Here is a 12,647-nt window from a genome sequence, read left to right on the forward strand (position 1 = left end):
TCCTCTCCCTCCTCTCCTGCCTTCCAGGAAGGTGGGCTTACCCAGCTCAGGCCCCCTCCCACCCAGGGGACCTCTCACTGCTATGGTCCCAGCCCCCCACCCAGGAAGTCGTCGGCAGAGAAGTGGTCGGCGTCCCAGATCTGCAGGGTGAGCCGTGCGGGGATCTTGTATTCGGTCTCGTCCCAGGAGAACATGGACTCCTTCTTGGAGATGACTATCTTCTCCTCGGCAGCCAGGTAGTCGAAGGGGAACAGGTAGCGCCAGTTGAAGTTGCCCTCGCCCGTGAGGGAGTGGTAGTGGACGTCTGTGTCCTGCTTGTCCTCCTGCTGGCCCTTCAGCCACCTGTGGGTCATCACCTGTGGCCCTTCAGCCACCTCCCCAGAGGCCTCTCTCCACCCACAGCACCCCCCCTCCTCGCCGTCCTCTCCCTCCTCTCCTGCCTTCCGGGAAGGTGGGCTTACCCAGCTCGGCCCCCTTCCCATCCAGGGGACCTCTCACCCACCCCCGCACGAAAATGTCGCTGGACTTCTCCCCAGTGAAGAAGTCGTCATCTTCCAAGACCACCTCATCCGTGTTCCACACGATGACCCTCAGCTCGTACCTGGGTGGGTTAGGGGCTGATTAGAGGTGTGGGGATGGGGGTTACCAGGCTGGGGTTGGAGATGAGGTGACTGGGACAAGTCCTGGGGACTTGGGATGGGCATGGGGCCTGGGCCAGGCTGAGGCTGAGAGTCGATGTGGGGAGAAGCTGAGGGGTTGGGGAGACGTGGGCCCAGGGTCAGAGGAGGTCACCCAGCCATCATGGCTACTGAGAGAAAAGCCAGACTGGGCGGGGTGGCGGGGAGAGCCAGCTGGGCTAGAAGGCCAGGGCCCGGAGCACAGTCCTCCTGGATGAGGCAGGCGGGTGGGGAGCTGACTCAGGTCTCAGGGAGGCTGCCCAGGGAGGGGCAGGGGCCGGCTGCTCGGGGCATGGCTGAATCGAGGCATGCAGAGTCAGGAATTCCCTCCTTCCCAGAGGCCTGAAGCTCCTTTCCAGCTCTAACAGAAATGTACATTTAAGCCCAGCAGCTGGCAGTGGATCACCCTGGAGTCAGATTTCCTTTACACCCTTGCCCCCCAAGGGCATTTTCCTCTTGAAGTGAATTGTCATGATAAATGAGGTAGTCAACCTCTAAAAATCGACTGCAATGGCTTGTGCTGGACTAAACGCCCCTGGACTGCAAGTCCTGGAGACACAGCGGGTTGGGGTGTCCCCTGGTGGCGAGCCATGGAACAGCACACTCAGGGTCCTACCTAGAGCCTGTGCCAGGCAGAATTAGTTGGTTTTGTTTAGTCGCTAAGTCATATCAGACTCTTTTGGAACCTCGTGGACTGTAGCCCTCCAGGCTCCTCTATCCATGGGATTTCCCAGGCAAGAATACTGGAGTGGGTAGCTATTTCCTTCTCCAGGGGATCTTCCCGACGCAGGGATCGAACCCACATCTTCTGCGTTGGCAGGCAGATTCTTTATCACTGTGCCACCTGAGAAAGCCCACCAGGCAGAATGGGCTATATGATTGGTGGGGTCCAGTGTGAAATGGAAATGTGGGGCCCTGATTGCAGGCACTGAGTCCAGTGCTGGCAGTGGCTTGGTCCAGCCACTTTACAGATGGGAAAACTGAGGACCATGGAGGAAAAAGTGACCTGGCCAGTGTCAACTAACAGAGACAGATGGCTTGGCTCATGATCCAGCGTTCTGGCTACTCTCCCACCCTCCCGCCCATTCTGGGCACTCACCCCTGCACATCTCATCAGTTTTAAATAAAACTTGGCAGAGCTGAATGACAGCCTCGAGTGGGAACCACTTTTATCAGGGGGGCAGAGCAGCCTCAGTGGTTCTGCGTCTTGTGGATGTGTGTGGGGGAACCCAGGGAGGATGCTGCCTGCAAGTGCGTGCCCGTGGAGGAGTGGGTCTGTGAGGACAGAGGCTTCGGGGAGGGTGTCAGTGTGAACTCATGGCCCTTGCTGGCCACACAGTGGGGGTGCGACCCCTTGCCTCAGCAAGGGGACCTCCCCAGGGCAGGCCCCACAGCCCTCTTCGTGGGGTGCTCTGTTCCCCCAACAAGGCCACGTGGGACTGACTAAGGTGACCTGGGCCTGGAGGCTCCTACAGAAAGGATGCGTTGGGGAGCCGGGAGGGAAGGGCGCTGGCCCCGAGCAGCTCACTTCTTGGGCTTCCGAGGGGAGATGTCCAGAGGTGTCCCGGGGGACGGCATGTCCATAGGAAACATGTCCACCCACAGCTCCAGGCGGCCCTGAGGAAGGGGGTGTGGCACGTCTTGTGACTCCTTCCTCTACCCAGCAAGGCCAGCTCTCCTCTCCCTCCCAACCTTTGTTCTGGCAGGACGCATCAGTTTTCATTCTTGGATGCCAGCAATCCCTATGATGTCACCAACAGCCAATTGCAGCTTCTGAGGGAGATTACCCTAGGTTTCCACCAGAGGTGATGTGATTCTCACTCAAAGCCAAGACACGAGCCCTGGTAGTTACAGCGAAGGGTGTAATGTGTGTGTGTGTGTGTATGGGGCACCCAATACTCTGGGGGAAGCAGCAAATAGCATGGAGATCTCTTTTTATGGATTCAGGCTGGGACTGATCCCAAATACCGAAGAACGTCAGACTCAGGCCAGTCACCTGTTCGATGCCCGGCTTGTCGGGGTTGAGCAGCGGCCGTGTCTCCACATGTTCGGGCACCAGGCGGCAGCCCACGCGGGGGATGTCCTCCCAGTGTCTCAGGGCCAGCAGTGCCACGTGCTCTTCTGTGGGCTTCCTCTGCCCTGTGGGTGCCGGAGGTCAGCTCATATGTGGGCTCAGCAGAACAAGAGACCTGTGCTGGGCCAGGGGCTCAAGGGCATACAGAGGCCCCTTCTCCGGTCTACTGATGGGGAAACTGAGGCTCAGAGGGAGATGCAACAACAGCCCAAGCTCTCAGGTGCCTCATGGGCCCCGGATGGGTCTGTGTCCTTGGGTTTTCCCTGCTTGGGGGGAAACTGACCCGAGAATCCCGCTGGGCTGCGAGGTCAGGGAAGAGAAGAACCTACATCCTGTCCAGCACCTTGAAGGTGGGTGGCACAAGCTTCCAGCAGAGACATTTGCTGGTTCTCCATGAAGGGCCACAAGGGCAAAAGGGTGGGGAGGGCCAGAACAACCTGGGTCTACACTGCCCTCACTCTGCCTTGTAAAAGCTGAGTGACCTTGGGCAAGTCACTGAAACCCTTTGGGTCTTGTTTTCCTCATCTGTAGAATGGGGAAGAACCTTCCTACCCCACAGGGAGGCTGAGAGGAAGAGAAAGGGGACAAGTGGGCAAGTGCGGTGTGGGATGGGGAGGAAGGGCAGAGGCTGAGCGGACAGAAGGGGGACGCTGCGGTGATGAGCAGAGGGGTGGTCCTACCACAAGGATGTGTGGGTCCTTCCATGGCCTCTTGACACCCCCATAGCTGCATGCAGCATCCCTTACCATTCTCATCCTCGATCTCAGAGGGCCCTGTGAAGACGCGATTGGACACCTTCACTCTCCCGGGGGGCCCGAAGTGGGGGCCGTCCACTTTGCCCTCCTTGCAGAGGCGGGTCAGGATCTGGCTGGGCTTCATAGGGTCCCGCCAGATATTGTAGCCGTGTCTGTGGGAGGAGACGCATGGCCTGGGTGGGGCTTGGGGTGTGGCTGGGGCATCCCCAGGTAGTAAGTGGCCCTGGCCAGATTCCTTAGGTTGGCTGTTGCCCCATGTGAGCAAGTGAGCCCTGCCTCATGCTCCAGGATCAGCTGAGACACGAGGGCTGCTGGAGGCTGATCCCTCCTGCCCTGGGCTCGGGCCCCACATGCTCCATGCTCCTCAAGGACGAGCATCCAGTCTCCCCGAGTGCAGCCGCACCATCCCCCTGACTATGTCCACTCCTCTGGAACTTCAAAGACTCCCTGAGGAAACTGACAACCAGAGAGGTTAAGGGGCTGGCCCAGGGTCACACAGCCTGGAAGTGGCACCAGCTGGCCAGATCTCCAGTGGACTCTTCCTAGCACACTCCTGCCTCCTCCCAGCCCGCTTTTCTCTCCCTCTGTTTCCTCTGTCCTGGAATTCTCTGGCTCTCTCCTTGTCTTGGAACCTGCAGTCCTGGCCCCTGAAGGCTGAGCCCAGAGCCTGTCGGGGTGGAGGCCTGGCTGGGACAGAAACCATATGTCCACCTTCCCAAATCCCATGGTTTGCATCTTGATTTTGAAGTCAAGGTGCAGTAGGCAGCCCCCCTGCCCCACCCCGCCCCACGCACACGGAGTAGGTCTGGGCGATGCCGCAGGTGGCACGGTGCTTGCTGTAGAAGCGGTTTTCCAGGTCGATCTTGGTTTCCCCAATGAGGTCATCAGTGCCTACCAGATCCCAGTCGTACACGGCCACCGTCAGCATGGATTCCATGGGGAAGCAGGCTTCGATGTCAAAGGACCTGGTGCGGCGGGGTTGGGAGAAGGGTTGAGGGTAGATCTGGGGTAGGGTGGGGCAGGAGGGCATCTGGGCTGGGAAGTCCGGGCAGGGTGGAGGTGGGGCACCAGGAGGCCTTACTTCCCAAAGACGGGGTTGAGCTGCTTGGAGATGTAGTTCTCCTTGTCACGGATATCAGTCTTGCCTAGCCGGATGGCGATGTACGGGTCAGCTTTGCCGTTGATGTCTGCGGGGTGCAGATCCGTGGCCTGGGATGGGAGGGGCGCTCCTGAGCAGGGTGCCTGCACCCTCATCTTCCCCCACCCCATGATGGTCCCATGATAATGAAGGGCAGGAGCACTGGACCAGAGAGTTGCTGTGTGACCCCGGGTGAGTCCCTGACCAACTCTGGGCCTTGGCTTCTGCTTGTATAAAGGATGGCAAAAGGCCAGCTGCCCTCCCTGGTGTCTCCCAGTTTGGGGCTATCAGTTTGAGGTTGCTTCAGCCCCTCTTGGGCAGGAGAACTGGGAGCCTGGGGAGAGAGGCTGCCAGGGGGCTCTCACCCGGACCACGTAGACCCGGACCAGCACGTTGATGGGGTCATTGCTGGGGATGCCTTGGAACATGCCGTAGGTGGGGTCATAGCCGGCTTCCCGGGACACGTCCTCTGGGAGTGGCACTTTGTACACGCAGAGGGAGCCCTGGGGTGCAGCAAGTGTGGATCAGGGTGCAGGCTCCCGTGGGCACAGGCAGGGGTGGCATTTAAAATAGCCCAGAGCACTGAGGGTCTGCACCCTGCTGCGGGGGTTTGGGGCCTTAATCTTTTAGTTGCTGGGTCACAGAGAGTCAGGGGTTTTTGAGGAAGTGGGGGAGTGGATTCAGGGCAGATCCCCCTTATCACTCAGCGTGCAAGTATTCTGATAGTTTTCCCACTGGGGCAGCTGACAGTTCCCCTTGGCTGTCAGCCCCAGGCTTGGGGTGGGGAGGAGAGCTGGTGGGGGGGCTCAGGACTCAGGGCCTGGGTCTTAGGGGCTGGGCCCCGCTCACACTTGCCACCTGACCTTGAACCGGCCCACGATGCGCTCCTCCTCGGTCCCGCCATCCTCGTCGTCCCCCGTCTTCCCCCGAAGCAGGTTGAACGTGTGCAGCCAGTCCTCGAAGTTGTCGAACTCTGACTCCAGCTCCTTGGGGTACACCTGAGCCAAGCCAGGCCATCAGGGAGGTGAGGCAGGCCTACAGGCCTCTGTCTTGACCTGGGCATGACGTCCCCACACCCTGGTGGGGTCTGCTCCCAGACCCTCACCTTGAGCTCATCAATCTTGGGTTTCCTCTTCTCGGGGGCCTCCGACCCCTGGCCAGGGCCTAGGCTCTGGGTTCTTTTCTTCTTCTCCTCCTTTGCAGCCCTTGCCTTCTCCTTGCCCTTCATCGGCCCCTTCAGGCCTAGCCGGAAATAGACAAGGAGGCAGAAATGATCTGAGTAGGAAAGCCAGGGCTAGAGACCTACCTCATCTCTTCACTAATTTAACTTTGCTGGTCTCTAATAAGAGGACTGTTCTATATTAGCATTTTCCAAACAGCATTCAGTGAAACACTAAGTGTAGGTGTTCTTGGAATGCTTTAAGAGAAAGGATATCTATCTATCTATCTAATGTATATGCATGATATAATAATTATATATATATAATAAGTTGGGGAAATATTTTATTCTTTCTTTTAGAGATTTATTATAATAGCATTTGTATATTAAAGGCACTGAGAATCCAGCACCAAGGGACCTGTTTAACCAATTTGGCCTCAGAACCTTCTTTTCCCTTTAGAAAATCCATTCGTAGTGTTCCGTGGAAAAGGTCTGGAAGACACAGAATGGGATGAGTTCTGAGGTCCCTTCCAGCTCTGATGTTCAAAGGCTCTAAATGTCTGTCCGTCACTGTGGTTGCTCAACTGGGCAGAGTAAAAGCCACTCTACGTAAGGGCCTCAGGGATGCCTGAGGATATCTGCCGTGGGCTGCTGCAGCTGTGAGGACCCACGGGAAGGGGAAAGAGAAGCAGCTGGTGTGATGAGTGGAGGAGCCACTCATACGATGGGCTGGGAGATGAAAGCAGAGTTCCAGGGCTCCAGGCTCACCTTCAGTGTTGTCCATCTCCTCCTTCTCCTCCAAGTCAATTCCTGAGATTTCTTGTTGTCGAATTTGCTGCCAAAAAATGAGGTGAGGAGAAGGGAAGGTAGGTTTCCTAGGGCGGGGTTTGTTGACCCCACACTGTGGTCTCAGACCAGTCTTAAATTTTTAGAAGCAGAAACTCTTTCCCACTGGGTTTCAAACTTATCATGTGCTCTGCTTAAGTGGGTTAAAAAAGTTTATAGTGTAAAATATGACTTAAGTGTACTTAGGAGTTTTATGATTCTTTCAGTTATGTACGATTCAAAAATATGTATTCTTTAACATTGTTTCCTAGTTTTAACGTTTTGTTGTTTTAAAAGTATAACTGGATAAGAAAACATGGTTTATTTTCTTCAGTCAGTACACACTGGATTCATCCAAGGTGCCACTGCCGCCTGGTGGCAGCCTATGCAAATTACAGGAACAGACTTGAGACAACGGGCAACCTCCCGAAGGTGGTTGATAGAAGATACTACTAGATTTCCCTCAATTATCTACACTTCTGCTCTCTAAAAGTTTTTAGCACAGAGTCACCTAGCTAAAGATCACATTTCCCAGCCTCCCTTGCAGCTAAGTGTGGCTATGGGATTAGATTCTAGCCAATGTGAGTGGATGTGCTTATGTGCTGCTTCTAGGCTGGGCCCTCAAGAGGAAAGGAGTATGCTGCCTCCTCTTCTCTTTACCCTTCCTGTGCACTGGTATTAGGATGTGATGGTAAGCCATCTCTAACCATATAGATGCCAGTAACAAGATGGCAGTATATCAGTCTCCGACCCCAGTGAATCACCGTATCAGCATTCTTGTTCATAGCAATCTGACCTGCTACAGCAGCTTAGCCTGGGCTCTAATATGAATGGTAAACATCACACACAACTCAGGTCATAGAAAGGGCCTGGGGAGAGGATGTGGCTGGATCAGCTTGGTCAAGGAAACACAACCAGGAGCACGTGTCCCTTCTGGTCAGTTGGTCAGTCTTGGGTGCCTAGGTTGGCAGTATGGACAAGAGACAAATGAGGAAGGGGAGAAATGAGCTTTCTGGAATTTGCAGTCTGACTCAGTAGACCTGTGTGTGCACAACAAGGGAAGAAGATTTCACACAGCAGCAGTGACCAAGACATGTAAAATAACATAACATAATATGTAAAATGATAATAGGTGTGCAAGTACTACCGAGAAGTTGTTGTTTCCTTTTGGCCTCTGAGTGCACGTTTCTCCTCTTCCTCAAAGGTCACTTCCTCTGTGAGGCTTTCCCTGCCTCCTAGGCACTAAATTGCCTTTGTTATCACATTGTACTGTATCTATTTACATGTGCATTTTGCATGTCCAGTAAATACTCAGGGCAGGTTTGGCATCTTATTTTTTGACCCCTGTAGCACCTACATTGGTGGTACATCATCCTATATACTCAAGGAATATTTGTGGAATAAATGAATGAGGACTTGAGAAAACCAAGCCTGGGAAGGCAGACTGGAAAAGGATGAGCTAGAACTTCAAGGCTGTGAGATAGACTGTTCCAAGCTCATATTGATGGAGTGGGGAGACCGTTCTGGTGGGTATAGGAAAGAAGCCGAATAGGAGGGTCTGATGTGGAGTTGGCATCACCTCTCCCAGCCCAGTCCCTCCTCAGCCCCCTGCCTAGGACGGAGGCCTCACCTCTTTCATGGTGTCAATGGAGGCAAAGTACTTGGACCACCAGTCCAACATACTCTCATCTGGCTCCTCCTCCTCCGGCTCATCTGAGCTGCCCTTCTTCTTCTTCTTCTCCTTCTTCCTCTCCTTCTCTTCCTCAGCCTACAGGGTTGGCCAGGTCCAGAGTCCTGCATATGTCCCTGCACCCTGGCCATTCCCAGAACCCTGGACAATATGGGGGTCCCCCATCCATTATGACCATCTGCTCCCGGGAAGCCCTGGGTTCCAGGGAGCTCTGTGAAGCCACCAGTATGAAAGGGGCAGGACCTTGTTTTATGTCAGTGGATGCCATGGCCCACAGAGTGTCATGACCCACCAGCATGAGCCTGGCCAAGGTGGGATTGGTGCTCAGGGGCTTGCAGCCCAAGCAGCTCTCTCCCTCTGCCTCTTAGGAGGGGTTACGCTGGCTGGAGCATCAGGAGCTGTGGGGTGGCTTGGTCCCTGATGCTGCTACCCTTGGCCCGATACCCTATGTAGTGTAGGGTCTTCTCTTCCCAGAGCTCCCCAACGGTACCCCCACTCACCACATCCACCTTGATGACAGCATCGGAAGTCTGCAGAGGGGAACCAAGGAGACAAGGACAGGCTTAGCCACCAGGCTGAAAGTGGCGGCAGTGGCCCAGCCAGGGAGGGTGCAGGGAGGGGCTCACACAAGGATGGTCCCTGGGTCATGAGTGCTGTGCTCACAAGGCCAATTCCAGGACCGTGGAAGGTCTGCCTCAGAGATGTTTCCTCAGAACTTCCAGGGTGGTGGTTTGCCAACCTGACTGCACATGAGAATTACTAGGGGCTTTTAAAAATGATTCGTTGCAGGGCTCCCCTGAGTCCAAGATGGGGTACTGGGCACCAGGAGAGTTGTCAGCTTCCCAGATGATAGCAGTGGGGAGTCAGAGTCAAGAGGGGAGGTTGACATGGCATGAAGCTGGAGGTTGGTAATGTTGGCTGGGTGAAAGGCAAGTGCCTTAATGAGTAAGTGGACACATTTACACAGCTGAAGGGGACCCCAATGAAAAAGGCCCCACCAGAGCCCATGGGGACGATGGTGAAGCTCAGGTCTGTGCTGTCCTCTTTGTTCACTAATGGCCTGAAACTAGCTGCCCGCCCCCAGGAGGAGCTTCAGAGGCTGGGAGCTGAGAGGGGACGTGGCATCTCAAGATTTAGCCCCACAGCCCCTGGTGGTGCCAATCCCGGCCCTGCAGCCCAGGCACCAGGCCTTGACGGCTTGCCTCTTCCATGAGACATATGCCCTCTGCTAACTCAGCCACTGGCCCATACTCTCTGGGGACCAGAGTCATGGGGTGAGGAAGGATCCTCTCGGACCCCAGCCCAGATCTCAGAAGCTAGGAGACGCCACAGGCTGCGAGAAGCACACGATGTCAGGAATGGGATTTGGAGAAGGCAGTGGGGAGGTAAGCCTGCCTCCTGCCCTCTCAGTCCTGCCTGGACTCAGGATGACCTGTTCCAGGCCGGCCTCCATCCCACCCTCTCCTGATGGCTCCAAGTCCGTATCTGAACACCCAGGTGACAGGGCCCCTTTTGGCAGACCAACAGTCCCAGTCCTAAGCCAGGAGGAGTAAAGGCACTCCCACCTGGAACTCCTGCCCCAACCCCGGCCTGGGGAGGGTCGTTTGTAAAAGGCTGAGAAAGAAAACTCGGACCCTCTGGAGAGAACACTGATGTTCACACAAGGAGTCCTTGCCTGTGGTGTCATTTGTTGGAATAAAAATAATGTCAGGCTATCCCTTCACACGTTACTGCTCTGTCTCTCAAACATGTGCACTGCATGCATGTTCATGGCACATACACACATGCAGAATTGAGATTCTTGCCTTCGTGGACACTCTAGGATAGGGCTGTGTGCACACGCAGTCAGGGCTAGCCCTGGCCCACCCCACACTGAAGGAGGAGTGACTTAACGTGTTGTCTGGTGGGTGGAGTGGGGGTGGTCCGGCTTTGGGAAAGTGTCACCCGCAATTGCACGTCTCCAGACACCTTACCGCGTCCAGCTTCACCATGGTCTCCAGCTTCTTGATGGGCACCTCCGGCTCCATGCTCACCACGACCTCCCCTGTGAGGCGAGAGGAGGGGCCCCCACTGTACAGCCCACGGCGGCCCTGGAGGAGCCTGCCTGGACAGAGAGACGGATGGACAGACAGACAGACAGACAGGGAGGAGCAGGAGGAAGAGTGAGAGTGGGAGTGGCTGGAAGGTCCAGAGGCCTAAAGCTGATTCTGGAGCTTTCCGAGGGGAAGAGAGAGGGATTCGACAGTTGAGAAAAGATGGGCATAAGGAGAGGGAGGAGGTAAGCCAGAGAGGAGTGTGAGCTGTGCTCAGTGACACAGTGGAGGGCACGTGGTGGGTGGCAGGGGGCAGAGTCTTCGCTGGGGTCAGGCAGAGAAGGCCATCTGCCCTCGGGCCCTCTAAGGACGCCTGGGCTCTGGCCTTTCTGGCACTAGTTTGGGGCTGCCTGGACAGCCCCTCCACCCTGGAGACCTGGCCTCCCCTACCCCATCTGGGGACGCCCCAGGAGGGAACCACGTGGTCTGGACTGCGAGCTGGAGCCCCCGCCGTGGGCCTCGGCAGCGGCCGTACCCGAGGTGTTCCAGTTGGGAGCTGAGCGGTCCGGGGGTCGGTAGATGAAGCGCCGCAGGGAGCTGACAGCGTGGGAGCCGACCAGGGTGTAGCGGCCGAAGGCCCGGCAGTCTACCACGCGGATGTTCAAGGGCGGGTGCAGGAGCTCGTTCTCTGGGAGGTCCTGGGGGTGGGGGCAGGGAGCCTGAGCTCAGAGAAGGGGCAGAGGCACTGGCCATCCCTGGCCGTACCCACTGTGCCCAGCCCTGCCCCACCATGCCTGGGCCCGCACCCACCACTTCAAACCACTTGACCAGGGTGCTGAAGTTGGGGTTCTTCTTGTAATTGTGGATCAGGGACGACTGCACCCCCTTCCCCGCGCACTCGATGTCCACCCGCGGCCGGTCCACCTGGGCCAGGTTTACCCGCTTCAGGTCTCGCAGGCCCCAGAACAGCACCTGTGTGTGTGGGGTGGGGGTGTGGGGGGAGAGGCCAGCCACTTCCATCAGGGGCGCTGGCTGTGGGGGGGCCACTCACCGGGAGGGGCAGGGCTGGGAGAGCTGATGAGGGAGGGTGTCCTGAAGGGGCTGAGGGGGGGTGAGGGTGGGTGTTGGGGCAGACGGAGGCCGGGAAAGGTCCTGGACAGTGTGAATCAGTGCAGAAAGGGCAGGGGATGGGAGGGAGCTGGGGTCTGCCGCTGGCTCCCGGGTGTGACCTTGCGCCAGTCACCTCCCCTCCTGGGACTTCGGTGTCTTTTCTGAAAAACGAGGCATGGCCTGAGGTTGCTGAAGAACCCCTGGCGTTTGATGCCACCAGTGTGATGTGTGCATACAATCCTTGATGGGGAGAGGGTGAGGGGGACCAGGAAGTATGGCAGGCCTGTCCAAGGCAGGGCCAGGAGGGGCGGTGGAGCCCTCACGCACCTCCACCCGGTACTTGCTAAGCACGGGTCGGATGCCCACAGGCACAGGCATGATGGGACCTCGGTCCATGTCCACTGGGCCGTTGATCGGCGGCAGGTCGGCCTTCCCTGCTGGTCCAATCTGGGGATGGGGGACATAGTGTCATATCCTGGTGAGCCCAGGGAGAGGGCTCTCTCCCCCAACCAGTTAGGTGCCACATGATCCAGGGAGACAGAAAAGGCCAAACAGCACAGGTACCCAGGAACCACACCCCCAGTTCAGTCCCAATAGCCTCACAGCAGGATGGGGAGGAGAGAGGCCCCTGGCCCAGCCCCCTCTTTCCAGCAGCCCCACCTGCAGCAGCTCGAAGGCAGCCAGCAGGTCCCCGGCCGTGGCATTGCCCCGGTAGATCTGATAGTACTCCAGCTGGGGCGGGAAGCGGGGTGGGCAGTACGCCTCGTCGGCCATCTTCACCAGCGGCTTGGCAAAGGTCCGGCCCATGAAGTCGGCTTTGCCCTGATGCGACAAACAGCCAAGGTGGCCTCTTGATGCCTGAACTGACCGGGCACCTTCATACCCAGGATCTTTTTCAGTCTTCACCATAGCCCCATGTAGTTGCAGGTGTGATCACCCCATTTTACAGATGGGGAAACCAAGTCTTAGGCTAGCTCCAGGCCAGGCTGGCAGTGAATGGCAGATGCATATCTAGAAATAGGTGCTTCTAGTGCTAGTCCAGAACTCACTCAGGGCTCCCCAGTAGCTGGGGTGGCTTGTAGTAAGTGGCTCCCCAGCTCTGGAGGGGTCACCCCAATTCTCTACTCCCTCACTCCAGAGCACCCATGGAGAGCTATGAGGCTGCTGATGACTGTATGCAGGGATG

General features: G+C 56.9%; 1 protein-coding gene across 1 annotated transcript in view; it reads right to left on the reverse strand.

Moving 5' to 3' along the window:
- OTOF (otoferlin) overlaps positions 1-12,647 on the reverse strand; it is an 88,748-nt gene that overhangs the window by 3,641 nt on the left and 72,460 nt on the right. Inside the window, exons 27-44 of the mRNA XM_010840690.1 lie at positions 12,122-12,283; positions 11,789-11,908; positions 11,162-11,323; positions 10,887-11,049; positions 10,292-10,362; positions 8,819-8,848; positions 8,259-8,396; positions 6,572-6,638; positions 5,750-5,886; positions 5,508-5,642; positions 5,010-5,147; positions 4,588-4,715; positions 4,301-4,471; positions 3,498-3,658; positions 2,674-2,816; positions 2,206-2,294; positions 503-601; positions 101-342 (exon numbers count right to left, since the gene is read on the reverse strand). Of these exons, the coding sequence (XP_010838992.1) occupies positions 101-342; positions 503-601; positions 2,206-2,294; positions 2,674-2,816; positions 3,498-3,658; positions 4,301-4,471; positions 4,588-4,715; positions 5,010-5,147; positions 5,508-5,642; positions 5,750-5,886; positions 6,572-6,638; positions 8,259-8,396; positions 8,819-8,848; positions 10,292-10,362; positions 10,887-11,049; positions 11,162-11,323; positions 11,789-11,908; positions 12,122-12,283 (2,356 nt within the window). The remainder of the gene's footprint in view (positions 1-100; positions 343-502; positions 602-2,205; positions 2,295-2,673; positions 2,817-3,497; positions 3,659-4,300; positions 4,472-4,587; positions 4,716-5,009; positions 5,148-5,507; positions 5,643-5,749; positions 5,887-6,571; positions 6,639-8,258; positions 8,397-8,818; positions 8,849-10,291; positions 10,363-10,886; positions 11,050-11,161; positions 11,324-11,788; positions 11,909-12,121; positions 12,284-12,647) is intronic.

The sequence above is a fragment of the Bison bison genome, unplaced genomic scaffold (genome assembly GCF_000754665.1).
Source record: "Bison bison bison isolate TAMUID 2011002044 unplaced genomic scaffold, Bison_UMD1.0 scf7180017864145, whole genome shotgun sequence".
In the NCBI taxonomy this organism is placed as follows: Eukaryota; Metazoa; Chordata; class Mammalia; order Artiodactyla; family Bovidae; genus Bison; species Bison bison.